At 48.9% G+C, this 27,415-nt stretch overlaps 1 protein-coding gene across 1 annotated transcript; it reads right to left on the bottom strand.

Annotated features, from left to right (window-relative positions):
- Positions 1 to 20,337: 20,337 nt before the first annotated feature.
- On the bottom strand, positions 20,338 to 21,126 carry LOC139053398 (uncharacterized). Its single transcript, XM_070530416.1, has 2 exons — positions 20,642 to 21,126; positions 20,338 to 20,527 (listed from the first exon to the last, which is right to left on the bottom strand). The coding sequence occupies exons 1-2, from the start codon at positions 21,124 to 21,126 to the stop codon at positions 20,338 to 20,340; spliced, it is 675 nt and encodes a 224-aa protein (XP_070386517.1).
- Positions 21,127 to 27,415: the final 6,289 nt, after the last annotated feature.

Raw genomic sequence — 27,415 nt, 5'->3', positions numbered from 1 at the left:
TGCCGTCTGGCTCGACCTCATAGTCCAGTGCGCCAATACGTAGGATGACCTTGTACGGTCCGAAATAGCGACGCAAAAGCTTCTCGCTCAGTCCTCGTCAGCGCATAGCAGTCCAAACCCAAACACGGTCACCGGGCTGGCACTCAACGAAGCGTCGTTGGAGGTTGTAGTGTCGGCTGTCAGTATGCTGCTGGTTCTTAATCCGTAGGTGGGCGAGCTGTCGGGCTTCTTCGGCGCGCTGGAGATAGGTCGCGACGTCAAGATTATCTTCGTCGGTGACGTGCGGCAGCATGGCGGTGGGCGTCGTCGTCAGGTTCCTGCCGTAAACCAGCTTAAACGGTGCGATCTGTGTTGTTTCTTGCACCGCCGTGTTGTAAGCAAAGGTTACGCACGGCAGGACCTGGTCCCACGTCTTGTGCTCGACGTCGACGTGCATTGCTAGCATGTCGGCGAGGGTCTTGTTCAGGTGCTCCGTGAGACCATTCATCTGCGAGTAGTAGGCAGTTATCCTCCTGTGGCTTGTATGGCTGTACTGCAGAATGGCTTGGGTGGGCACTGCTGTAAACGCTGTTCTCTGTCGGTGATGAGGACATCTGGGGCACCATGTTGCAGCAGAATGTTCTCGCGTCTAAACTCGGTAAGGGCTCTCGCGGAGTGGTTGAGCGCACTCTTTGGTTATTATGCGATGCTTTGCAACTGGTGTTTGCCGAATCCTCGATGACTTCGAAAAGCAGTCCTTGTATCGTCCGAGAAGACTTCTGAGCTGTTGCTGCTTGCTCAAGGGAAGACTTGAATTTACGGCGAAGTCTGGTTCGGCAACTATGGTCGTCGGGGTAGATGTGGCAGAACCGGAGAGGACAAACGCATCACTGGTTTCCAGAATTTCTTCGATGCACGCGATCGTAGTGCCCTTGTTGATGTGTTTGAACTCCTGGCTGAAATTTGTCAGCAACACTTTAGTTTTTCCTTCGTGCAGTTGAGCGATCCCTCTTGCGATGCAAATTTCACGGTCGAGCAGTAAATGTTGGTCACCCTCGATGACGCCTTCTACGTCGGCAGGAGTTTTGGTGCTGACAGAAATAACAATGCTGGAGCGAGGCGGGATGCTGACTTGACTTTCGAGCACACTCAAGGTGTGGTGACCACGAGACCTCTCCGGTGGTATCGCTTGGTCTTCCGGCAGCGTTATCGATTTCGACTTCAGGTCGATCATTGCGCCGTGTTGGTTCAGGAAGTACATGCCGAGAATGACGTCTCGTGAACACTGTTGGAGGATAAGGAAGGTGGCAGGGTAAGTTCGGTTATGAATGGTAATTCTTGCCGTGCAGATTCCAGTCAGCGTAATGAGGTGTCCTCCAGGGGTCCGAATTTGAGGGCCCTCCCATGGAGTCTTAACCTTCTTCAACTGTGTGGCGATGTGTCCACTCATGACGGAGTAATCGGCCCCTGTGTCGAATAAGGCGGTGACTGCGTGGCCATCGAGAAGCACGTCGAGGTCCGTGGTTCTTTGTCTTGCGTTACAGTTAGGTCTTGGCGTCGGATCACGGCTGTGTCGCGTTAACCTGTGGCTGGTATGGGATGTCGTCAGGTCGTCTTTGGTCGTCGTATTCTTTGCTTCCACGCTTCGTCGGGACGGCGGCGTGTCGTTATGTCGGCGAGGTAGTTTCTTCAGCGTCTTCGTCGGCGGCGGAGGATGTTCGTCAGTTAGACGAAAAGCAACCGCACCTCCATCGGTTGTTGCTTTTAGTTTTCCGGATATAAGCTCGCTGACCAGCCCCGGGGTGGGCCAGTGTACGGACGGCGCTGCGGCGACAGGTAGCGCCCTGGTGACGGCGAACGGGACGGTCGTCGAGAGCTCCACTGAGTAGCGGCGAGGTAGTCGACGATCTCACGAGGGCGTTCACCTTCCCTCGGGCGCTACGCGTTGACGGCGAAGCCTCGCAGTCCCAGGTCGCGGTATGGGCATCGGCGGTACACATGGCCCGCTCTGCTAGCGGCAGTGGTAGCAGAGCGTGCGGTGGTCGGGGGTGCGCCAAATTTCCATCTTCCTCGCGTAGGTGCGCTGGGCGACGGGTGCCCGTGTTGGTGGCGGCGGCGGTGGACGACAGAATTGCGGTGTTACAGGGCCCTGGCTCGGTCGCGGAGGGGGACCTTGACGGCGTGCGATGGCGGCGTAGGTCATCGCTTCTGGCTGTGGATGGGGTAATTGAGGTTGCACCTCAGGAACACCCAGCAATCGCTGAACCTCAACTTTGACGATGTCAGCGATCGAAGCTACTTGAGGCGGCGACGAAGGCAAGACCTTGCGTAGTTCTTCGCGCGCAATGGCCCTGATGGTCTCATGGAGATCAACGGAGCCCAGCGCTTGGATGTCGCACTGAGGCATGAGCACTTGGCGGTTATATTACCTAATGCGCATTTCTAAAGTTTTCTCAATCGTCGTAGCCTCTGTCAGGAACTGAGCTACGGTCTTCGGTGGGATTCGGATTAGTCCGGCGAAAAGTTCTTGCTTTACGCCTCGCATCAAGGGCCGTACTTTTTTTTCTCTTCAGACATTTCTGGGTCGGCGTGCCGGAAAAGACGGGTCATCTCTTCTGTGAAGATGGCGATGGTCTCATTGATCACAAAGAAAGACGTATACCCCCTTCCACGGATACACGACGCATTGTATCGGCTCTGCAACGCTAAATACTTCTCCTCGATGGACCTCAAGTCTGGCTACTGCCAAATAGAAGTCGCCGAGAGAGATCGCGAAAAGACTGCCTTTATCACGCCAGACGGCCTCTACGAGTTCAGGGTCATGGCACTAAGACTGTGCTCGGCGCCTGCAACATTCTAGCGCGTCATGGACACGGTGTTAGCAGGATTTAAGTGGCAGACCTGTCTTGTTTACTTGGATGGCGTCGTCGTCTTCGCCGGAAATTCCGACAATCACCTTAGGCCGCTGGTGATTGTACTAGAGGCCATCAAATCATCAGGGCTCACTCTGAAGCCAGAAAAGTGCCGCTTCCCTTACGATGAGCTTCTGTTCCTAGGCCACGACATCAGCAAATTTGGAGTTCGCCGCGACCCGCAAAAAACAGCTGCCACCGCAAAGTTCCCGCAGCCCATCGACAAGAAGGCAGTGCGGAAATTCCTTGGCATGTGTGCCTACCACAGGCGCTTTGTCACGGACTTTTCCCGCATCGCTGAGCCGCTAACGCATCTAACTAAATCTGATTTCGAGTTCAAGTGGCAAACGCCGCAGGCCGACGCATTTCAAGAATTAAAACGACACATGCAGTCACCACCGGTACTTGCACATTTCGACGAAGACGCCGATACCGAAATCCACACTGACGCCAGTAACCTAAGCCTCGGTGCCGTCCTAGTCCAGAAGAAAGACGGACATGAACGGGTGATATCTTATGCTAGCCGGTCGCTGCCAAAAGCGGAAGGCAATTATTCTACGACTGAAAAGGAATTCCTCGCCATGATTTGGGCTACAGCAAAATTCCGCCCTTACCTATATGGCAGGCCATTCAAAGTCGTCAGCGACCATCACGCGTTGTGTTGGCTAGCTAACTTAAAGGACCCTACCGGACGTCTGGTGAGGTGGAGCCTCAGAATGTCAGAATATGACGTCACCGTAATCTACAAGTCCAGACGAAAACACTCAGACGCCGACTGCCTATCACACGCCCCCATCGACTCCCCGCCGGAAGACGACGAGGATGACGACGCCTTCCTCGGAATAATAAGAGCAGAAGACTTCACTAAACAGCAACGAGCAGACCCGGAGCTAAAACGCTTCGTCGACTATTTGGAAGGGAACACCGACGTAGTACCTAGGGCATTTAGGCGCGGATTGTCTTCGTTCACATTACCAAACACAACCTGCTCGTATATATATATATATATATATATATATATATATATATATATATATATATATATATATATAGACAAGGTTTATGCAGCCAGTCTCCTTTATTCTCCGGAGTGAGAGCCGCACCACAAGGCCCCGAAGCGGCGCTGATGAGTTTGTACAAGTAAGAATATGAAACGTATGAATAATGCTCACACTAATTTCCGCGAGTTCGCAAGCGGCCTGCCCGGCCGCGGCTTAGCCAGGAAGGTAACGCTGAACGAATCGTATGAGGCGCAGAACGTGAAGGCTCTCCGAACCACGATAACGATGGTCCGAAGAAACCTCTGTGGGAGTAACGCGATAGTTCACGGGGGATGTTTGTTCAATAATAATGTAGGGTCCAAGGAAGCGAGATTCAAACTTCTCACACAAACCGGGTGTATGAATGGGCGTCCAAAGGAGCACTTCCTCTCCAGGTCGAAAGGAGACGTCGTGACGCGAGATGTCGTAACGTTGCTTGCGATCTAGCTGACTGACTTCGGTGTTCAAGCGAGCACGTTGGTGTCATTCCTCAAGTCCCGAGAAGAACTGTTCGGGTATACTGACCGAGGTGTTAGTTGGGGCACTGAAGAAAGTGACGTCGAGGGTGAATGTCGGTGAACGGCCGTAAAGCAGGTAGAAAGGTGAATACCCCATAGTTAGTTGGATGGCAGTGTGAGCAACCTTCACAAAAGGTAAAAGTTTGTCCCTGTTGTCGTGGTTTGGCCCGATATATATTGATATCAGAATGATATACACTGATATCATATCTGTTAGTGTGCGTTGAAATCGCGCTGTTAAGCCATTTGTTTGAGGGTGATATGCAGATGTAGTCTTGTGAACTGTGCCACAATCCCCGAGTACTTTGATCATTGTTGACAGGAAAGCCTTGCCGCGGCTACTTAACAGTACACGAGGTGCACCATGACGCAGCACAATGGCATCCACAAAGAAGGTGGCAACCTCTGAGGCCGAACTAGAGCGTAGAGGAGCGGTCTCTGCGTAACGTGTGAGCTGGTCAACAACTGTCACGATCCATCGATGACCTGCCAGTGTTATGGGCTGAGGGCCGACTACGTCTACGCAACGATGGCAAAGGGTGTCTCGGGACATGAGATGGGCTGTAAAAGCCCAGCAGGGGGCGAAGTTGGTCGTTTGCGCCGTTGAGACTGCACGCAAGGAGCGACGTACTTGGCCACAAAAATAGACATGCCCGGCCAAAAGAAACGGCTCCTAACGCGGTGGGATGCTGTGTTGAAACCGAAATGACCAGCATATGGGTCGTCGTGAAAGCCTTCAAGGATTAGTTTACGCAGCGAACGTGGAAGAACAGGTACCCAGCGGTGTCCGTCGGAGTTGTGAATGTGAGCATTACATAAACCGAAGGGCATGAAGTTGAACTCTTAAAGTCCGTCAAGTAATGCAAAGGCTGTCTTGTCCTCGTCCGCATTGTACATGGGGATTTGCCAGTACCCGGATTAGAGGTCTAGACTAGAGAAATATTCTGCACCCTGAAGGGAATCAATAGTATCGACGATTCTTGGCATCGGATATGCGTCTTTGCGCGTGATCTTATTAAGGGCTCGATAATCGATGCAATATCGTACAGAGCCGTCTTCATTGGGAACCAACACAACAGGAGACGACCAAGAACTGGACAATTGCCGAATTATCTCTTTTGAGCATGTCATCAACGTTATTCGCAATGACTTTCCGTTCTGCGGAAGACACGTGATACGGGCGGCGGCGTACAATCGAATCACCCTCGGTTTCGATGCGATTTAATGCGACGGAAGTACGCCCCAGAAGCTTGGAGTGAACCTCAAATACCGCACCTTCTTTGTGTAGGAGTGCCAAAAGGTATTTCCTTTGCGCAGCCGTCAGATCTGGATTTATCGCGGCCGTTCAAGCAGCGGCAGCCGTATGATCATCACTTGTGGTAGACACAGGGGGTGATTCAGTGTGAAGCGGTACCAGCGAAAGAGGTTCGGTGTTAGCAAAGCAAATCACAGTAGTGCCCTGGGAGAGCACAACTGGCGAAGAAGTAGGGTTACGAGCAGCGACTAACGCTCTACCGTCCTGAAACCACACCAGGCTAAAAGTAAGGCTAAGCCTACCAGAAATGCAGTGTTTGAAGGTGCTCCAGTTAACGAAATCGAGCTCATGATCGGAAAGCCATGTTTTCACGACGCCGGTTAGGTAGAAGGCGACGTGAGCAAGTTTATTACATTCCTTCCAGTGGTTAAAGTCATTGACATCGTATAGCTCTAAGCAGTCTTCAACGTTGTCACCTGGAAGTCCAGCTAACACCGGTGGATCCTTCTGAGGGGTGGTGACCATCCAAGAAGAGGTTCCCGCATGTCGTGGTATTGGTCTGCTGGTCTTGGCACATGGTCGAGTGCAGTTGGTAGAGGTGGCGACCCGAGCGAAGCTCCAAGGATGTAGTCTAGGTGTAGCCGGAGAGAGACCGGGAGCGAGAGGACGAAGAAACTGGACAGCACACTGTACCACTTGTGAGACAAGGTTTAGGCAGCCAGTCTTTTCTTTATTCTCCCGAGTGAGAGCCCCACCACGAGGCCCCAAAACGGTGATGATGAGTATGTATAGGTGAGAACATGAAGCGTATAAATATTGCTCGCAATATATATATATATATATATATATATATATATATATATAGAGAGAGAGAGAGAGAGAGAGAGAACATATTTTCAAGGCCCGAAGGGATTACAGAAAGGAGTGGGTGACCATAACAAAATATTTGTGCAAGATACAAAGACATATTCAACGTGGTGGCATCTACCTTTAATGACGTTTCGGCCGGAGGCCCAGCATTCATCGTAGTGAACGTAAGTGTAGTCACTTCAGAGTTATATCAGGTCCCGATGGGCTTCCAAATGCCTTTCTGAAGCGTTTTGCAGCACAGCTGTCTGTTTTCTTAACGAGGATCCTTCAAGTCTCGTTACTTTCGGGAGATGTACCGGAGGACTGGAGGATGGCCCGCGTTGTGCCAATTCTAAAAAAAGGGGACAAGCTAACCATTTCTAATTATCGACCAATCTCAATCACTTCCTCTTGTTGCAAGCTGCTTGAACACATAGTATCGGGTTATCTTAACTCTTATCTTGCTGAAAATAACATTTTATCACCTGCACAACATGGCTTTCGGAAAGAAATGTCCACTGTGACACAGTTAGTTACAACAATTCATGATTTTTCTGTTGTGCTTGATAAATCGGGGCAGATTGATGTACTTATTTTAGATTTCCGCAAGGCATTTGACACAGTTCCCCACAGTAAACTTATTTATAAACTGGAAAGTATTGGCGTCCCTACTTACCTTGTTAATTGGATTAATGCTTATTTAAAACACAGGACACAGTACGTAGAGGTTAATGGTTGTAAATCTGAAGTGCTTCCAGTTACGTCAGGTGTACCCCAAGGAAGCGTTTTAGGCCCACTGCTATTCTTAATTTATATTAATTATTTGCCGGCTGCTATTTCCGAAAATGTCTCTGTCAAGCTCTTTTCAGATGACTGCATTCTCTTCAAGAGCATAAACGAGCGTAATGATCATTACCTCTTACAAAACTCACTATTAGCTTTTCATCAATGGTGCCTTAAATGGAATATCCAACTTAACCTAGATAAAACTGTCCTCTTGCGAATTTCGCGCAAAAAACAGGTTTCTCCTTTCTCTTACAGCCTTCTAAATCATTCTATCATGGAGGTCACACATCATAAATACTTAGGGGTTACAATAACAAACGATTTAACTTGGTCTGAGCATATTGCAGACATTTGTTCCTCATCATTTTCCAAGCTGTGCTTTCTGAGGCGGAAGCTTAGAGGCGCTCCAAGTAAGCTTAAACGACTTGCCTACATAGCATTCATCAGATCAAAATTAGAGTACGCGTCGGCCTTATGGGACCCGTTCATAAATAAGGACATTTACCAGCTTGAGATGGTGCAAAGGAAAACGATTAGGTTTATTTATAACAAATACAGAAGGCTTGATTCACCTACGACACTAATGAAAACAAATAACATCCAACTACTTCAAGTACGTAGGAAAATGTCCCGTTTGTTGTTTTTGCATAACCTTTTAGCACATAAACTTATAGCACATAAAGTTATAGTATAGTTTATTTCGTTCTCTAATTCTGTTGTAAAGATCCGGTTTCCTGGATTTGCTGTGCCTTTTATAGTATCGTAGTGGGAAGACAGCATCATAGCAGTTCTTTACATGTTGTTAGAACAAATCACACGATACGCTAGGGTTTTGGTCACTGTACACATCACTCCCGTCAATGCTTTCAATACTAGCATGAAATGTCGACAAGGCATTGGTATTGAAGGAGCGATATGCATCAGGCGCATTGTTAGTATTTTTTTTTTCTTTTTTGTGGCATGCAAAAAAACTAAACACGGATAAATGATCGCTCAGATCAGTTGTTAGCACACAGGCATTGGCGTCATTTCTATCATGGTTACTTATGCATAGGTCTAGTAGAGTTTCACTTACAGTTGTTATTCTGTTAGGTAATCCTATGAAGTTTGTGCACGAGAATGACTCAATGACATCTAAAAATTATCTACTATGTGAGCTAAGTAATGGCAGATCAACGTTAAAATCACCAACAAGGACTGTACGCAAAGTTTTTAAGGATGCATATTCAGAAACCGTAGTTATAAATCCAAAAAATTCTTGAGTGTCCCCTGATGGGGGGCGGTAAACTGAGGCAATCAGAGATGTTGTGCATTGAACGGCAACAGATTTATAACGTGCGCAAACACAACAGAATTCAGGAACCACCTCATATAAGATATCTTCTTTGATATATAGGGGCACTCCGCCACCCCTAAGATTCTGTCTATACACACCTTCATGCTTGTATCTTTCGAAAAATACTACATAGAACGCAAATGAGTATCAGGACTCCGTGAAGGACAAGAAATGAAACGTATGATCTAATGAATCAAGCAGCCCATCAGGTTTTTTTTGTGTATGTTTAAACATACACAAACTACACTGCGTATGTTTAAATGAAAAGTCGACAATCTGTACTGCTTGTTGCATAATATGCCGGTTTTTGTCCACGTGTACCTTGCTAAATCTGTCCGTGTATGCGTTTTGAAATCCTGCTTTCTGCTGCAGTGCGGAAAAAAGCACTAGCCTTTGTTTTTTACTCGTGTGCAGCTTCTGCTTCTTTAGCACCGCATGATTATGGGATTGCATGTAGTCCCGTTTTCTGTCTGCTGTGTTTTCTAGAAGTGTCTGGCTCTTTTTACATTTCTATGCCATATGTACTCGTTTTCAATTGTGTTTGACTACAACTTGATTATGCGCATGTACGTATTGGACAAAATTATACATATCTCGTGTCTAAATATATAATTGTGAGTCCATTACACTTGCATTAACTCCGACGAATGTGGGTACGCCGGCCGAAACGCCAGTCAAAACATATAACATAACGTTTTCTTTTTGTCTCTTTTCTGAATGTTATAAATTTCGGTCTGACGTGGAACCCTTCGTCTCGCATATATATATATATATATATGCGATATATATATATATATATATATATATATATATATATATATATATATATATATATATATATGTGTGTGTATTCACACGATATTCAGCTTTGTCATAAGGTGCCAGAACTGAGTTGCCTTCTGTGGAACGCCTGCTTGAGGGTGGAATTTGTAACGCTCAGGTTTCCTTAATTTCTTCGATGCGATGGTGCGATTGGCTTTGACACCTTTGGAAATAACGTACTAGTTGGTGCTTGTAAGCTGCCAGCTTTCTCATTCGGGAAAAGATGAGGCTCAAATGAAGTGCAGTCAAAAAAATAACAGACAAGGTAATTCAAGCATTGGTACGACGGAAAATGAAACATCTGCTTAGCAATTAAGTGCATCGGTATAAATCAACGCGCACGCTCGTGTCCCCACATGTGTTTTATGAAACACAGGTGAACGCCACTCTGGGCGGACGGGATGCACATGACGGGTTTGCTTGCCTTGATAGCCCGATTATTTTCCAGCGTTGTGGAGGCTTGTCTTGGCGGCAGTGAAACCGACCACAAAAAATTATTCACAATTTCCTGTGTAAGAACGCTTGGCGATTCGCCGACACTCGCTTGTGAGCATTCCTTAGCAGCTGTGGACCTTTGCTACGGAAGAGCAATATTCTGAGTGCGCCTCCTCATTGGTTTACGCCAGACACAACTAAGCACGAAAAATACAGTGCAGTTCTTTTTGTTGGGGGGGGGGGGGGCTGTCAGGTGAGCGTTTAGCCTGATCTTTCCGTCAATGATTGGTCGCATCCTGTCATGCTCAAAAATCACCGTTAGGTACTTTAAGAAAAAGATGCAGTAACAAAGACCAAAACGCAGTTTAGGAGGCGGGGAAAATGGGACAGAGGAAACAGAAATAGCGGTCCTCATTTTTAAAGAAACAAGGTACTTTACTGTGTTTAAAAAAAAAATTCTGTTTTTCAGTCGCGACCCGCACAGTGTTCGTTGATGTGCCTTAGTGCATGAAGGTTTAAGTCTCTTTGCGAAAAAACAACAACAGCAAAGAAAACCTACTTGCATTCAGGCAAAGGGAATTACTTCCCTAACAACTCGGGTGGTATTCCTAAGTGTCGGTTGTACTCGTTGTACAGAGTACGATACATGCAGCAGCACGCGTTATGTTGGTAGTCCGGGTCAGCAACTGTGCTCATTCAGCGCTTCTCACCGCTGCGCAAGCACGTGTGTGCAGGCGTCCTTTTCTCTAGAGTCGGTAGAAAATCGAGAAATAGACACAACGCAACATTTCGCGCTTTCCTTCGTCCTCGTGGACACATTAGTTTAAACATGAATGCATAGTTTCTTTTCTTTCATTAGCTGTTAAACAGCCTCTTCTTCACTACGCCTTAGCGCGGTCAGGGACGACTGAAACGCTCCGCCACACTCAGTTCGTTGCACTGGTGCAAAACGGAGACAAAGCTGCCTTTGTCGTTGGCTACGCAGGAGTTAGCAGGCCGATCTAATTCCATTACAGCAGGTTCCTATTTTTGCGAATGTATCAATGATAAATTTCAGCCTGCATCTAGTTTCCATATTGAATGCAACTGCTTCTGTTGAGCCACCTTATTTGCAACGCAGGGCTCATCCTGTGGTTAACAAAATGATTGTAAGGTGGCAACACATTTCCTTCTTAATGTGGTGGTGACTTATGAGTGCTCTAAGTAATGCTGTCCTTTTCTCTGACATGATTTTAAACTATAGGTTGGCGCCTTCAGGCGGCACTGGTTACTCCTCATTGTATACAAAATGAAGTTACAAATTGTGCGGAAACACACTGAATAAAGTTAGAGAGCATGAACACAAAGTTCTTGATATGTGTCCAGGAAGTTACATAAGATAATCGGATAGGAAATCACAGAACAAAAACATCTATATTTACATAAGAAACAAATAGAAATACTTAGAGAACAAACGTACTTGACATGGGTTCCAGCTTTTCGTGCCTCTCAACCAGGATTACGGCCAGCGACCAACCTAATTTCGCCAACAGCATAACCAACAAGACGAGAGGAGTCGGCGGAGAATAACTACCATCAAGTGAGTCCCCTATTTACTGATTTCTGCAACGGCCGCACACCCGCCTAGCTAAGCCCAACGCTGAACGAGCTGCTGCAACTCGGTGGCGCGTGGCACGTGCTCGAGCCGCTTGAGCATATCTGTCAGCATAGCATGGCCGGGCGCTTGCACACGGGGTGACTAAGCGCTCTCGAGATGGGCCAAGCTGCAGTAGAAGCACTCGACCTACCAAGAGAAGAGCTGCAGAAAACAAACACAATGCAGAACAACGCAGAAACTGCCTGGAATTATGACACAAGCAGCGGAAGAACTATTGAACGCAAGAGCACCTGGATTACAAGGGGCAGAAAAGGCAAGAAGGATGCAGAGAATCAAACGACACAAGACAGCAACCCAGCCAAGCAACAAACGACTAGAAAGCTACCAACACCACGGCAGCGAAAGGCCTGAATGCCGCCTCTACCAGTCGACGGGTACAAGGTCGTCTTCCGCTCACAAGCAGGCCTCGAGCTTGCAAAATGGAACGATTTCGCCATCATGCACGCCATTGAAAGAGCCCGTGGTTTCTCGCAGTAAGATTTCCGCAAAAAGGTGTGTGTTCAAGTGCACAGAATCGAGAACCTGATTATTTCAAGCACGGGCGACTGGGAAGACGCGAACAAACTCGAAAATAACGGCAGAATACAGCATTACTTTAAATTGGTATAGGCCTTCAGGTGTGATGAACGCGGTTTTTTTTTGTCCATATCGTCAACAGCAATCTGCCAGTATCCAGAACGAAGATCAATAGAAAATATATAGCTGGAACCGTGCAGGCAGTCAAGGACGTCGTCTATACGTGGGAGCGGGTAGACGTCCTTCTTTGTAACTGTTCAGATGACGGCAGTCTACACAGAAGCGCCACGTGCCGTCCTTCTTCTTAACCAACACTACAGGTGACGCCCAGAGACTCGATGAAGGCTCAATGATGCTTTATCTGGCATTTCGTTCACTTTAATTACTCGGCGTTCCGACGCAGAAACTCGATACGGTCGTCGGTGGATAGGCGTAGCATCGCCAGTTCGAATCCGATGCTTGACCGCGAGCGTCTGGCCTAAAGGGCGATCGCCGAAGTCGAAAATATCTCGGTAAGACGATAATGTTTGGCAAAGTTCTTCAGCCTGCGCAGAGGACAGGTCCGTTGCAACCATTTTCTCTATGTTGGGCTCGGGCGCCCAAAGCTGGCGCGAGGGGCCTGCTAAGCTCGCGAGAATCATCGGTCGATAACGCTGCCACGTGATGGCCGCCGAGACAATCAACGGTTGCAAGGGAAATACCTTGCGCTAGAATTTGCTTTGCCAATACAAAGTTAAAGACAGGCACGCGAGTGCGGTTCGCAGTAATAGTAAGTATACTGTGACGCACGGTAACGTCATACTCTAGTGGAATGTCGGGCAGAGGAGTGACGAAGTACTCGCCGTCAGGAAGTGATGGGGAAGACAACAGTTCAATATAGGCTATTGACTTTGGCGGCAGGTGATGAAAGCCGGTGGGGCGTAAGCGGCATTGGGATGCTTCAGAAGGTTCTGCGAGGATCGGCAAGTCAATGCGAAGGGTTCTGGAAGAGCAGAATGCGCTGAGAGAAAATCGAGGCCGAGAATGAGGTCGTGGGGGCAATGAGCAATTACGACGAAGAGGACATGCGTGTGGTGGCCGGCGATGCTGACACGTTCCGTACACATGCCGATGATAGGCACAGTACCGCCATCCGCAACGCGGGCGACGCGTGCCTATGCTGGGGTGAGGAGCTTGTTTAGTCGTCGTCGGAAGGCAGCACTCATAATAGAAAGATGTGCTCCTGTATCGATGAGTGCCGTGACAGAATAGCCGTCAACAAGAAGGTTTTGGTTCGTAGGTAACGTGAGCAGAGGATTTGAGGGCAGTGTCGACAACGCAGCTTCACCTCCAGGAGCTGCAGTGCCTAGTTTTCCGGCTGGATCCGGGAGGCGATAGGCGGCGAAGAGAAGCGACGGGGTTGGGGCGAATGAGAGTCATGGCGTCTAGGTGAGGGCGAGGGGCTGTAGCGAATGTTCGGAGCAGGAGCATCAGCTGCAGCTGGTTCATGGCGGGTAGTATAGAGAACAGAAGGTCCAAAGGTGCGGGAATAAGCGGCGGCGTATGTCCGAGGATGCAGTGGCTATCGGTTGCGGCAGTGGCGAGCGACGTGGCCGATGCGACAGCAGTAGAAGCAGGTCAATCTGTCATCAGAGGTGCGCCATTCGGCCGGGTTGCGGCGAGATGTGGCAGAAAACGAGAGTCGGGGACGAGGAGGGCCGCTAGAGAACTGGGGAACGCTGGGTTGAGACGTGGAGTACACGGAGTTCAGAACTATGTTCTCAAATTCTTGTCTGACAACGGCCTGAATCATCGCAATGGTGGTTGCTGGCCGATCGGGAGGCGTCACGGAGAAAGCTGGCGAACAGGCGGCCTCGAGTTCGCGGCGAATAATACGAGTGACGTCATCACAGGTGGTTGTCTGACTCGGGCGACCCTCATATGTCGATGTAGCAGCAGTGTTGGATAGCCGCGTGATGTGTTGTGTGATACAGCGGCTCTTAGCTTGTTCAAGGCGACGGCCTTCTTTTATAATGGCGTCGATAGTCGACACGTTGCCGAAAAGAAGCAAATTGAAAGCGTCGTCGGCGATGCCTTTTATCACATGTGCCCCTTTATCTGCTTCGGACATATTATTGTCAGCTCTGCGGCATAGAGCCAAGATGTCGAGGATGTATGAAACATACGGCTCTGTAGAAGACTGAACACGAGACGCAAGAGCCTTGCTCGGAGCAACCTTCCGCCCAAAGAGGTCGCCGAACAGTTCCCGCAGCTTTTCTTTGAAACTGTCCCAACTGGTTATCTCGTCTTCATGCGTTTGGTGCCATACACGTGGGGTGCCGCTGAGATAAAAGATGACATTGGCGAGCATAATCATTGGGTCCCACCTGTTATTAGCACTGGCGTGTTGATACAGCTTGACCCATTCGACAACGTCCTGTCCCTCCAGGCCACAGAACACAACAAGGTCGCGATGTGGGCCAACCGTGATGAGTGGAGCACTCGGACAAGCCGAAACCGTTGCAGAGGTGGGCTCGTCACCGGGAGGCATGGTGACAAGCTCGATGTGTCGACCACTTCGCAGTTCCGTGGCGAGGACTGCGATCGCTAACCTCCACCACAATGTTGCGTGTGAAAAGACAGACGAAAGAGGCTATTTACACTGGAGCCAGACAGCCAGGCCAAGCCTCGCTCGCGCTAAGGGCAGTGACCGACTTCATTTTCGTTCTCGCGGCAGCCCGTCTCTTGAGCATAGCTCGATGATATCGTAATAATATTGTAGCTGGCCTGCACTATACCGGGGCGTCGCACTTGTTGGAGGGGAGACAAGTTCGGAAGCTCGAAGGAAACAAGAAATGGGTTTATTTTGTATGTTTGCACAACTGGGATCAGATATGAGAGCACAGTCCACGTAGGAGCACATTAAATGCCTGAGATCTCTACATGCCTGAGCCCACATGTCAGCACACACGCTGCACCAAAGTTGGCCGCTTTTAAGAGTTCTTTTCCCTAGCTGCCTAGACAAGGGAATTTGATGACCTTGTTGCAGCGAACCAGAGGGGTCGTACTATTAACAGATACGCCCATTGTCGCACTACAGTACTGCACTGACATCCGACAGTCGAAGCAAGGACGAAGCACTCCTGAAATAGGGCTTCACACTCCTTCCACGAAAGTCGTCGACGGTGGTTCCTTGCTCTCCATGACCGTCGGTTGTCAGGGTCGTGACAGTGGTCTTCGCGGTAGTTATCGCAAGGCTCACGAAAAATTTATTCAATGATAACATTTGTGTTGTATATTTTAATACTAATTTCGCAATGGACTTATGTAAATGCACGAGTCCTTATATTTGGACAACTAGTAACCCTTAAACAAGAAGAGCACAAGATCTTCTCGAGGGACGAATATAACCTCCCACAATGGAGTTTCGAATCTTTGCTGTCTATGTTGCCATGGGCCAAATTCACGAGGCTTTACATTTGTAAGAATTGTTTTTCATTGGCGTAAATATGCTCAATACGACGACTAGCCCCGGATCCGTTCCGAAAATTCTAACAGCGCAACCACATGCAACCACAAAGGAACAAGGATGAGACACAAGCGCCGAAGAGGTTGCGAGGATGCGAGGCTCGGTTGGGAGTGACAAAGATTATCGGTAAGAGTGCCGATACGACGGCGCGCGTCAATTTGGAAGCGTTTGTTAGAAATAAATATGACAGTAAGTAAATAACTGTCAAAAAACACAAAGGACAAAAGGAAAGGTTCACACCCCAACAACTGGTCGTTGTGGTGTGAACCTCTCCTCTTGTCCTTTGTGTTTTTCGACTGGTTTTTTCCTTCAACTATGTACCAACTGGCCCGGATTTCAACGTTTCCGCGATTTACTGCAGAGCTTCAATTCTTAGAGTTTTTATAGTTTTCTGTGTATGTTTCTGTTGATTGCCGGTACGTACGTCAATCGATGCGCCATGTCATTTTCCTGATTGTATCGCTCCCTTCCACTTCACTTCCAGCGCTTGAGCCCCGTCCTTGTTCATTTGTGGTTGCCTCTGGTTGCGCTGTTAGAATTTTCGAATCAAGTATGCACCAACTCACTCAGAAAGAAGTTTTAATAAAGCATCTGTTCTGTAGATGAATAGTTGGAGCATGAAACAATTTTTTGTGAATACTTACACTCTTGTTCAATGGGTTATCATCAATACTGGTGCGTCAGGTTCGTTCCTGTAGCAGTCCTAAACACTAAAAAGATCACTGGCCTGTTTCTTTGTAGAAGATCGCATAGACTTGATTTCGCATTAGGAGAAAAAGGTTACAAAGCCCACGCTTCGTTACCCATGACCAAGCGCGATTCCCATTGCATGAGCACCCTTGTACCTACCTGCGTGAATCCCGTAGGAGTAAATAAACCTCGTAGTAGGCAGGGTGCCAATAAAGCATGACAGGTATCCGACTATGGTTTTTTCTCACACTACGCAGAACAAGATTTGTTCAGAAACAGTTAATGAAACACTAAAGCTCAATGCGCGCACGTTCCGGGAAGATTATCCGAACTTGATGAAAGTCTCTGTAATTCTGTAAAATGGTCCAGCCCAGAGCACTGACAGGCTCCTTTTCGGCACTCTCTATACACTCTTTAAAGCAAGTATTTATGGAGTTCCTTGTATAATTGTGTCAATTAGGAAGCTGCACATTACAAGTACATTTAGCTCGATCACGTCTCTCAGCTGGAGAAACGGAATTACGCCGGTGTTCCGTTTCCAGTCATGTCAAGGGTCGATCATACTTACTGGGGAGGATTGTTCCAGAATCAATTGAATAAAGCTAATGAGTAGGGCAAGTACACTACACGCTTTCCCCTTCCTCGCTTGACACCACCACGGCATCAGGCGACAATGTGTTCCGCTTCGCTTTTCATTTCTTTCTCATATACGCACATCGATCGCAGTCGTATTATACTCGCCGGCTGCATGCTATTGGGGGCGAGCTCCACCACTGAAAAAGCTGGTGCCACCATCGGCGTGACGTGGCATGAGAGATCACGTGGACACAGCGGCCGCATGGGCTGCTTTGGAAACGCCCAAGGGAGCTCAAAACGAAAGTTTAAAGACCCACCTGCGCTGCGGTTCTGATTAAGTGGTGATGCTTTCCCGCATTGGGGCTGTCTGCTTGACAATATTCGAAATTACTATAATAGGTAATGCCTGCCTGTAGAGGCGTGCAGTATGGTAGGCTACTGCTCGGTGCCGCAGTGCCGGACGTACGCAATGGAGCCCGATGTCTGCCCTATTCCCACGAAGCCACAGTACAAGGAGCTGTGTGAAGCTTTGGCTAGCGAAACTTAGAACCGGCAGACAGCCATCGGCTAAAACTCGGGTATGTAGCAAGCACAGACGCCAGGATGAATTCTGCTGCGGCGCCGGCACTGCGCGATGTTCGGGGTGTAGCAGAAAACGCGCACTGAGACGCTCGCCCGCGCCCGCTGCCCGGCTATTGTCATGACGGTTTGGTCTATGAACTTGTTGATCATACTGATGACACTGGCAAGTTCACTGGAACGGAAAGGGAGCGGTAAGATGGACATTTAAAAAAAGGCATGGCATATGGTCATGTTTGTGTTGTGAATTAATGCACTGGATTACGAAAAAGAAGAAGAGGGAAATCGCATGTTAAGACCACTAAACATAGAGTGCCACGCAACATGAGAAATAATATTGAAATGTCCAAGGATTTAGAAGACAAAAAAGATTCAATCGTCGTGACAGCACATCACAGTGGCCGTAGGCGTCGAAATCCTTATAACGAAATTACTCTTGAGCAGTTCTGATAGTGTCCACGCAACCATTGTTGCTTGTGTACTGTCAAATGCTCATGTGCTGCGGCCTAAACCTCACGGCATGGTTCAAAAACGCACTCACAGCGAAAGCAAAACTTTCAGCGCGGACATAAATAAAGACGCACAGTCGGTCGCTGCGAACCCATGCGATCACGGCATTGAGGCTTTATTCTGTTATGCTCTCTTTGTTTATACAGACAACCCACTATATACAAGAACATATTTCACATATTTTACTCTCAGCGTTTGCCTACCTTTCACGCAAGAAGCCGGTTCGGGAGACTCTGTCACGGCGATCGCCCGCAGTGGCGTTCACTGTACGTATTCTTTAAAGAGATAGGGTCTGTAAACGATTCTGTGGTTTCAGTTTGCCCAAGATTATTGTACCGACAGTCAAAAACTTCCCTCATTTTAAGTGTACTTTCATAAATGTCAAGGAGGGCTGCATGCCGCGTCGTGTTTTTATTGAGCGCCGTAAGACAAACCTATCAGGACCGCGCCGCGTGATCCCTCATACTACGCAAGGGAGGCGCTTCCGACAGATGGCGATTCCGTAAGTTCTCACCCCCAATAGAGCTGTAGTGGGTGGTGGTGGTGATAAACTTTATTGAAAGGGGGAAGGGTAAAGAGGGACGTGGCTGAGGGTTAGGGCTCAAGTAAGGCCCTGGGCCTGCTTGGCCTTTTCCGTCCAGTGCACCAGTTCAAGTTTTCGGTCGACGTCCCCGGAACTAAGCCAGGGTATCCAGTCAGTCTCGCTGCTGACGGGGGGATGAGAGAACGGGAGCGAGGTGCACTCCCACATTATGTGTGTGAGTGTTCCTGTTTCTGAACAGAGCCTACATTTGTCGCTTTCCCTGCCCCCTGTGATTTTGTTAATGTATTTTGGGTGTGGGCATGTGTTTGTCTGAAGTCACCGAAACGCGACCGCTTGCGTTTTGTCGAGTTGCTTGGCTGGTGGTGGCAGCGCGCGACGCCTCAAGCGATACTGATGGACTACTTCATAATAAGTCTCGCAGGGTTCCTCGTGTCTCTCCTCCTCATTCACGCCGTCCGCATCCGCGGACGAGGTTCGGCGCGCGAGATCTCGAGCCAGACTGTGAGCCGACGCGTTGCCGGGCACAGCCGCGTGAGCGGGGGTCCACACGAGGGTTTTCAAGCCGCTTAGGGGGCGTCGTGTGAGGACATGGTACGCCTGTTTGGAAATTCTACCATGGACGAAATTGCCGATGGCCTGCTTGCTGTCGCTGATGACGGTATTCGCTTCCGCATGCATGGCCATGGCAATCGCGGTTTCCTCCGCTTCCACCACTCGGCCAGCCGTAATTGTTGTATGTTCTAATAGTCCTCCGTTGTGATCCGCTACCACCACGGTCATGAGGTCGCCGCGAGGGTGTCTGGCTGCGTCTGTGTAGACCACTCCATCTTGCGAGCCGTAGCGTCGCCAAATGGCTTCACTACGGGCCTGCCGACGGCCCTGATGGAACTCGGGGTCCATGTTGTGGGGTAGAGGTGGGGCATAAATATGCCCCCTGACCTTTCGCGGAATCGTCACGTACTCTGTAACCTCGGGGATAGCCTCGAGACTGAGCTTCCGGAGGACTGTGCGGCCAGCCGGGGTTAGCGAGAGACGACGGACTTGGGCTGTGTGGTGAGCGTCTAAGAGCTCCTCGATCGTGTTATGCATGCCTAAGGCCTCTAGCCTTGCGGTGGCCGCGTGGTCCGGAAGGCCCAAGGCTGCCTTTGTGCTTCGCCGGATCATGGTGTTTAATTTGGCTAAGTCCGTGGCTGCGAGTTTGACATATGGTGTCGAGTACATGGCTCTGCTGGTTATGTATGCCTGCACAAGTCGAAGCAGATCGCCCTCGCCCATGCCGTGGTGCCGATTAGCCACCCGGCGAATGAGCTGTATTGTGTAGTTGTTCGCCCTCTGGAGTTTCTTTAACATGAGCCCGCAGCGCATTGTGTTCCGGAAGTCTAGCCCCAATATTTTGATACTGGGGCGCTCCGGGATGGTAAGTTCTCAGACCTTAAGTTCAAGGAAGCGCTTCCTCCGTGGTAATCCCCTGGGACAGCTACTTCTGCCGAGCTTGATCAGGAGGTATTCGGATTTTTCCGTGAGCACGTCAGGCTCCTCGACTCCGCATAAGCTTGTACGACGTCGATGCCGCGTTGCATGATCTCTTGAAGAGTTTGTGGATCATCCGCCGCTGCCCATAACGTCCGTTGTCAGCGTAGAGGCTGCGGTGAAGCCCGGGGATAGAGCTCAGCAGTTCCGGGAGCCCGCGCATCGCCGCGTTAAAGAGAAAAGGGGAGATGACTGATCCCTGCGGCATGCCTCGGCTCCCCAGCTCTATAAATTCAGTTTCATGTTCGCCGACTTTGATCCGGCACTTCCGGTCGCTGAGAAAGTTTCGGACTTATTAGTATGCTCGGCTTGCGGCACCCAGTTGGGTCAGGCCCTCGAGCACCACTGCGTGGGTAACATTGTCGAAGGCCTTCTTCAGGTCGAGGCCCAGGAGGCACCGGAATCGGCGAGCGTCCGCCGGACTTCCGGGTTGCATCACCTGCCTTTTTAACTGAAGGAGCACATCTTGGGAGGACAGGTGTGGCCTGAAACCAAACATAGATTGGGGGAACTCGTCCCCATCTTCTACGTGTTCATTGAGACGGTCTAGGACCGCGTGCTCCATCAGTTTGCCGACGCATGATGTAAGTGATGTCGGCCTGAGGTTGTCCGCATAGAGTGGTTTGCCTGGTTTTGGTATAAAGACGATCGTTGACGTCTTCCACACTTCCAGGATTGCGCCCGTCTTCCAGCATTCGTTCATGAACCCTGTGAGCTGCTCCATTGCGGCCTCGTCCAGGTTGCGTAGGATCTTGTTGGTAACGCGGTCCGAGCCCGGCGCCGAGTTCGTCCGCAGTTTGTAGGCGGCGGCGGACACCTCAGCGAACGTAATGTCTTCGTCTATGTGCGCGTTCGGCCGGCCCTGGTAGGCCGCATGTAACGGTGTCTTGAGTTGCGGGCCGATGTACTTGTCACGCATCTCGGCCAGGAACGCCCCCGGTTCCTGAGCATGCCTGTGGATTAACTTGGCCATGTTTCTTCTGCCTTCGGCCCTGGTGGTGTCCGGGTCCAGGAGGTGTCGTAGGAGGTGCCACGTCCATGCGGCGCTGAGGCTTCCCTTCATGCGATCACATATTTGGTCCATGGCTGCCGGGTGACCTCGGTCGCGTGATCCGAGATCTCTGCGTCGAGTCGAGTGATTCTTTCTTTTAGGGCTTGGTTATCTTCCCACTGCTGTTGCCAACGCCGGAGCATGCTCGATCTTGCCTGCCACATGTGGAGCAGCCTGCTGTCGACGTTGGAGGTTTCCGGGGCGTCTTCCGGGTCAAGATGTTCCGTATGCTCTTCCACGTCGTCCAGGAGTTAGGTCGTCCAGGATGAGATATTGGCGATGGATCCCTCACTGGCTCGCATTCTTGTGGACTCGCGGAATTCGTCCCAGTTTGTAACCTAGAAGCGATGCTTCCGCCGACGCTTGCCGCGTGCGTAGATTTCCGTGTGAAGGATGCAGTGGTCGCTTCCCAGAGTTTCGCCGGTGTTCGTCCAGACGTAGTCTTGCGAGTGGACGACGAACGTCAGGTCCGGGTTAGTGTCGACCTGACCCAGGCTGCCGATTCTGGTGCGGGTGGTAGTATCGTTGATTAGCGTGAGGCCCAACGCTTGCGCGGCTTCTACTAGATGTCTACCCTTGCGGGTGTCGCCCAGATATCCCCCCAGAGTATGACCGGCGTTGAAGTCCCCAACGATGAGCAGGGGGCAGTCGCGGCTGACTTTGAGGGCCGAGCGAAAAAGCGCATCGAGCTTCGGGTCTGCATGCGGGGCGACGTATACGTTGAGTATGAATAGGCTGGGATCTGACGTGCGCGTCGGGATGATCTCCACGACAACGTGGGGGATGCCCGAGGGGGGAGAAGTTTCGATGTCATGGATCGCTGTCACCTGTTCTCGGCGAACGAGCGTAGTGACTTTCTTGGAGTTGTTACGGCAATGGAAAGCCCGGTAAAAGGAGAGGCCGGCTTCCATGTTGACTTCTTGTAGCGCTATGATATCAGGTTTGTAGGATTATTGCTGTGCCGTGTTATTAACATGCTGGTGAAGGTTGGCCTTTTTTTTGAATCCGCGGCAGTTCCACTGCCAAACGTGATAGGTGCTATTGGTTGTTACAGCCATGTTGATTGTTGGGGAGTGTCTGGACAGCCAGGTCCAGGCATGAAGGGCGGAGGACCGCCGTTGCGCTGACGGGTGCCACCTGAGGAACGACCGCGGGGTGAGGCAGTGTCTGCTCCGGCTGCACGGGCGCTAATTTTGGTATGTATTGTGCGATTTGTGCGACCTGTGCGGCTAGCGTGTTGTGGTTCTGTTCGAGTGCCGTCATGCAGTTCTCTAACTGCTGGAAGCGTTCAAAAATCGCAGGGAGGATGGCGTCCATAGCCGCCTTGACCGCGCGTTCAACGTGTTGCTCTACGCGTTTCATTAGGTCTGCGTCCTCAATTGGGGCTGTAGTGGGAGTCCTGTGAATGAGGCTGGCTTTTCGTTTGTTCGGTGGACCCTGGGAGTCCATATCGGACTCTTCATTTTCGGTAGTTGGAGAGCTTCGATTCATCATACATTAGCACTAAGAATCATCGGTTGCCACACCTGGGCGTCGGCAGAACAGCTGAGTAAAGAGGAGGTGACCCGCATCTGCAAGGCAAAAGCAAGACAGCATCAGAGCTCCAGTCATTATTTTTTTAGGCAGCCAGCTTTCTTTACCTCTTTTGTCCGTTTTCGTCGCTGGCGGTAGGCTGTGGTCAGCAGTCCGTGGTTGGCTGTTGCGGTTAGTAGTGGGACTTGCGGTAAGGCGCCGGTGCAGAGGGTGCGTCTGCGTAGTGCTTTATTCGCAGAACGCCGACTTTATAGGTATTTGATAGCCGCGCGCTATTGCGCGTCAGTTTTGATGTGTCTGAAAGTTTAGATGCGGTAGTAGTGCCCTCGGAAAAAAACGTTCTTTCCTTCGTTCATTCATTCGTTCATTCGTCCCCTCCCTCGTGCATTCGTTTGTACATTCGTTAGGGATATTCGCTTACCTTGGCAGTCAACTTCAATGTTCTATGCATTTGTTCGGATTCTAGCAACGAACGGTAAAAAATGCGGAAAACCCCATCTAGCGACGACTGTCGACGGTAATGCGTAAGTTTTGGATCAATATAGTGTCACAACGTATTGCCACCATCCAAACGAGTTGTGTGTGAGACGTGTACTGCAGTGCGACTCCTGCGCTTCCCTAAGAACACTCGGTGTCATCTAGTGCCGCAGCCACCAAGCCTGCGGGTGGTCTCCAAATTGCGTGGTGCGCCGGTGCCTGCGAATCCTAAGAAACGCGCCATGCAGAAAACGGGCTCCTCTGTGGCGCTTCTTGCTCGAGAAGCAGCGCCATCTGGTGGTACTGTATAGAAGTCCGACCATGGCCTCGGAGAAAGGGAGTGTGGCGCGCCCATGCCAAGGTTGATTCAAATAGGTCGCGAAGCTTCGGGTGAGAAGCGGTTCAGTACAGATTGTCACCGACATCAGCATGGGGGATTATGGGAGCAGCGATCGAAGCGCGGCTATGTTTGGAGGAAACAAACATTGGGGGAAAAAACGCGTTTTTTAATTCAAACGAGACACAGTTAGATTCATTCAACGAAAATAAAATTCCTAGTCAATTTTATATATTCGTGATGAGGTAAATAAATACATTTAATTTTATATTATTAATAAACGCATTTCTTTTAAGCGCCCATCGCTACAGGGGGCGTTGACGCCACTATCACTCGCAGTGCAATGCACGTCTTGAAATGGGCAGAAAGGCGCACTCGTATCACCTATTGAAGTACGCCCCCCTCAGAATTTTTGCTTTCTTGCTTGTCGAAGTTTGTCTGAATTTGGTGACGCGGGTAGCTTCATTGCTTCTTAATCTGTTCAGTCAAAAGTAGTGAGTTACGACCGCCAGATAATTGTGTCATTGTTTTCGTGCGAATGCGCTGGCCGACGGACTTGGCATCCGACAATAGAATCAGCACTCTACGCCTAAAGCTTTCGTCGGCCTCCAAAGAAAGTACGTTCTGTGCAGGGATGCGATTTCGACAACCGTACGGCTGGCCTTTTCCTGCATCGCTTTCCACGCTGAAAGCTCGAACCGCCCATCAAGTCGAATGGCGGGGCATTTGAATATATAGCTCCAAAGGAATAACAACAAAACAAATTTCGCGCCTTCGAAAACAAAATGACGTCACTTCTGCTTTTAACGGACATGGCGTCACGTTATTTTTTCTTCCGCCGGAAGTGTTCGCACCACATACAGATGGCGCTAAGCCCCATGAACCAGCGATGGCCCGCCATGTTTTGAACGTATGGGCTCCTATGGAAGCTTCGCTACCAGGTGTATTTGCCTTTCCCATGCCTTCGAACGATGTGAGTTTTTTTCAGGCTTGTCGCAAACTCACTGGTACATGAGTTTGTACGTAAGTGGTACATGAGTTGAGTACATCAGTGACCCGAGTTGGTGAGAGCTTCGTTGAAGAGCAGCGAATTCCCACTGCATTCATGGCGTAGCTCGCTAGAGCCTTGGCATGAAAGGCGCTCATTGAATTCGACACATACTTATTGCATTGCTGTCGCAGCGTGCTAATGCGTCGGGTTGCTGTGCCTCAGCAACCCCTCTGACTTGGGTAGGATTCCATTCGGCATCGGAATAATTTGAGGAATATTTTTCGTCATTGCTGAGTGCCACATTCCTAGTGGCCAATATTAGTGACCCATGTTGGCATCAAAGTTGTTCATTGGAGAGCAACACAGACAGAGTGGCGCGTACCCACTACTCCAAGACGATCACAGTGGTTCTGCGAACAGTGGTACCTAGAAAGTTCTGCATCTACAGTGACCCATTTCGGCATATAAAGGTTCGTTGAAGAGCTGTACGTACGTATGCACTTCCAGATACTCAGTGACCAAAGTTGGTCCAAGGTTGCTTTCGAACCCTGTTCCCTCAGCACAGCAGCCCGATGCGCTACTCATTCGACCACTGAGGCAGGCAGGCAGGCAGGCAGGTAGGTAGGCACGGCGCGGCATGGCACGGCACGGCAGCCCCCGCAATGCGCGTGAAGTGCCCCAAGAATGCGAACGCACTAAAACTACGCCCGCATTCGCATAAACAACTACACGCAGGTCGAATGATTATGGGGTTTAACCACGTAGACGATAGAAACTATTTTTTTAATGTTGTCCAGCTCAGGAGAACAGCTCACGAGAATGCACACACGTTACAACAGTTCCGCAGTTCCTCAACAATCGTGATGGCTATCGCTAAGACCGCCAGCACACTATATGTGTTGTACAGTATTGCAAGTTCAGAGAAAAGCAAGCTGATATGTTGTCTGCCTTCATTTGAATCTCACTCTGCACAGTGAGTAGCTGTGATTAAGCCTCAGTTAAATAAAAGTTCCACATCCGTTCATGGTATAAATGTACCACGTTCAATGTTCCGGAAACAAATCAGCCGAAATGGGACACTTTTCCTGACTAGCTTAAATACATAGCACTAAAGTTGTTACAGAAAGTTTGATAAAGAACAAATGTAGATATCGTCACCCTGTCGGTGCGGTTTCCGCAATTTTCTTGTTCCGTGGCACAAATTGAGAGGTATTCGGAATAGCGATTTCCTGTACAGGACTTCTTCAATGAAGAATGATCGTGTGCGTTGAAGGACCATAAGTATATCAGCGAATGATCTGCGTCTTAGTACAAGGTGAAAGATATGCGTTATTCTAACGACCTTCTTCATTTCTGAAAGAAGTGGTAACTAAATTTTTCGAGACAACTTATACTTCAAAAAATATTTCTTCCTCAAACTCGAAGAAATGTCTTTTGAGTTTGGTGCCAGGCGGCGAAACTCGCTGCAAGGAAATATCTTGCATACATGCAATTGTGAAGCTTTTTCTGGCGAGTATGGAGAGTATAAATCGATATTGTACGCAGCTTTATGCCATTACTTGCTTTTACATCTTGAGCTCTGAACGGTAATTTGAAAAACTTTCATAGCGATTCCAGTACGCATCGTCATCGAGTCATCAAGGCAACAGCCGCCGCAAAAGAAGCACTTTCACCTCGCAACAGGATTCCATCCCTGGTCCGTAACGTTTCAGCCACGACGTCTTCTGGCCGGCGTCGTTATGTTTATCGTCATCGATATCGTAATCATCCCTGCACTCATTGTCTTCAACATAGTCGTAGTACCTGATGTTTTTAGTTGCAACGAATGATCCCTTATGAAAATGACTGTTGAAATGTTGTTGGCATATTGTTGACGAACTGTTGACTCAATAGCCTTTCAACAATACCTCAACAATTATTGAAACCATAGAGCAATAATTCAACAGTAAAGTTGTTGGGCAGTTTACAACAAAAAAGTCGTTGGCTAAATTTTGTTGGTATGGTGTTGAATAGTATTGAGTATTATTGAGCCATTGTTGAGTAGTTTTCAACACTAAAGTCGTTGACTAAATTCTCTTAATATGTTGTTGAATAGTATTGAGTATTATTGAGCCATTGTTGAGTAGTTTCCAACAATAAAGTCGTTGACTAAATTCTGTTGATATATTGTTGAATAGTATTGAGTATTATTGAGCCAATGTTGAGTAGTTTTCAACAATAAAGTCGTTGACTAAATTCTCTTGACATATTGTTGAAAAAGTATTGAGTATTGAACCATTGTTGACTAGTTTCCAACAATAAAGTCGTTGACTAAATGCTGTTAACTTATTGTTGAATAACACTGAGTCACGAGCAATATTGAGTTTCGAAGTACATGTGAAAAACACACGCACATATGTATGTGTGCGTCTTTTGCACATATATGTTGCTTTACTGATCACTTGATCACCATTGCATATATACAGGGTGTTGTTTCACGTTACTTGAACCATAGACGTATATACACGTGTTTCAGCCAACTTTCAGCCAAAATATGCCGATGCACCATAAGACGATGCGACCAAATGCATGTTGCTCACTCTTGCACGTGTCACGCTATTATTGTATTTTTCCTAAGTAGTTATTTAGTCAAGAAAATTAGCCATTCTGAATGAACAAAGTTAGGCGAAAAATTCCAATTAGAAAGTTCTAGAGCACTTTGCAAAACGTCCGATTAGGCAATTTCTAACTTTCTATCTATTAAGTGTTAGTGTTTTTCAGCTTACTGCGGATGCCCGAGAAATACAAAAAATATCACTTGACATACCCGCTTGCGCGCCGTGCTTGCAGCGCTCTCAAACGAGCATACCATCGAGCAGGGTGTGTTGCCGCTTAAAAGGCGACAGGGCAGTGACGAAGGCGTTGGCTGTGGTATTGACGCCAGCGACGTGCTTCCCTCGCTGCGGTTCATGATGACGATAAGCAGACGGGTGTTCACACCGGTT

Source organism: Dermacentor albipictus, unplaced genomic scaffold (genome assembly GCF_038994185.2).
Source record: "Dermacentor albipictus isolate Rhodes 1998 colony unplaced genomic scaffold, USDA_Dalb.pri_finalv2 scaffold_110, whole genome shotgun sequence".
Lineage (NCBI taxonomy): Eukaryota > Metazoa > Arthropoda > Arachnida > Ixodida > Ixodidae > Dermacentor > Dermacentor albipictus.
Note: the sequence above shows the minus strand (reverse complement) of the source record. Positions and strands in the feature narration are given on the sequence as shown.

Bases quoted from the DNA above. Each gene is read 5' to 3' on its own strand.
- LOC139053398 (XM_070530416.1), bottom strand. From the start codon at position 21,126: ATGGACCAAATATGTGATCGCATGAAGGGAAGCCTCAGCGCCGCATGG. The intron at 20,528-20,641 runs GCCGACATCACT...GTTTGGTTTCAG, and splicing joins CTCTATGCGGACAACCTCAG to GCCACACCTGTCCTCCCAAG.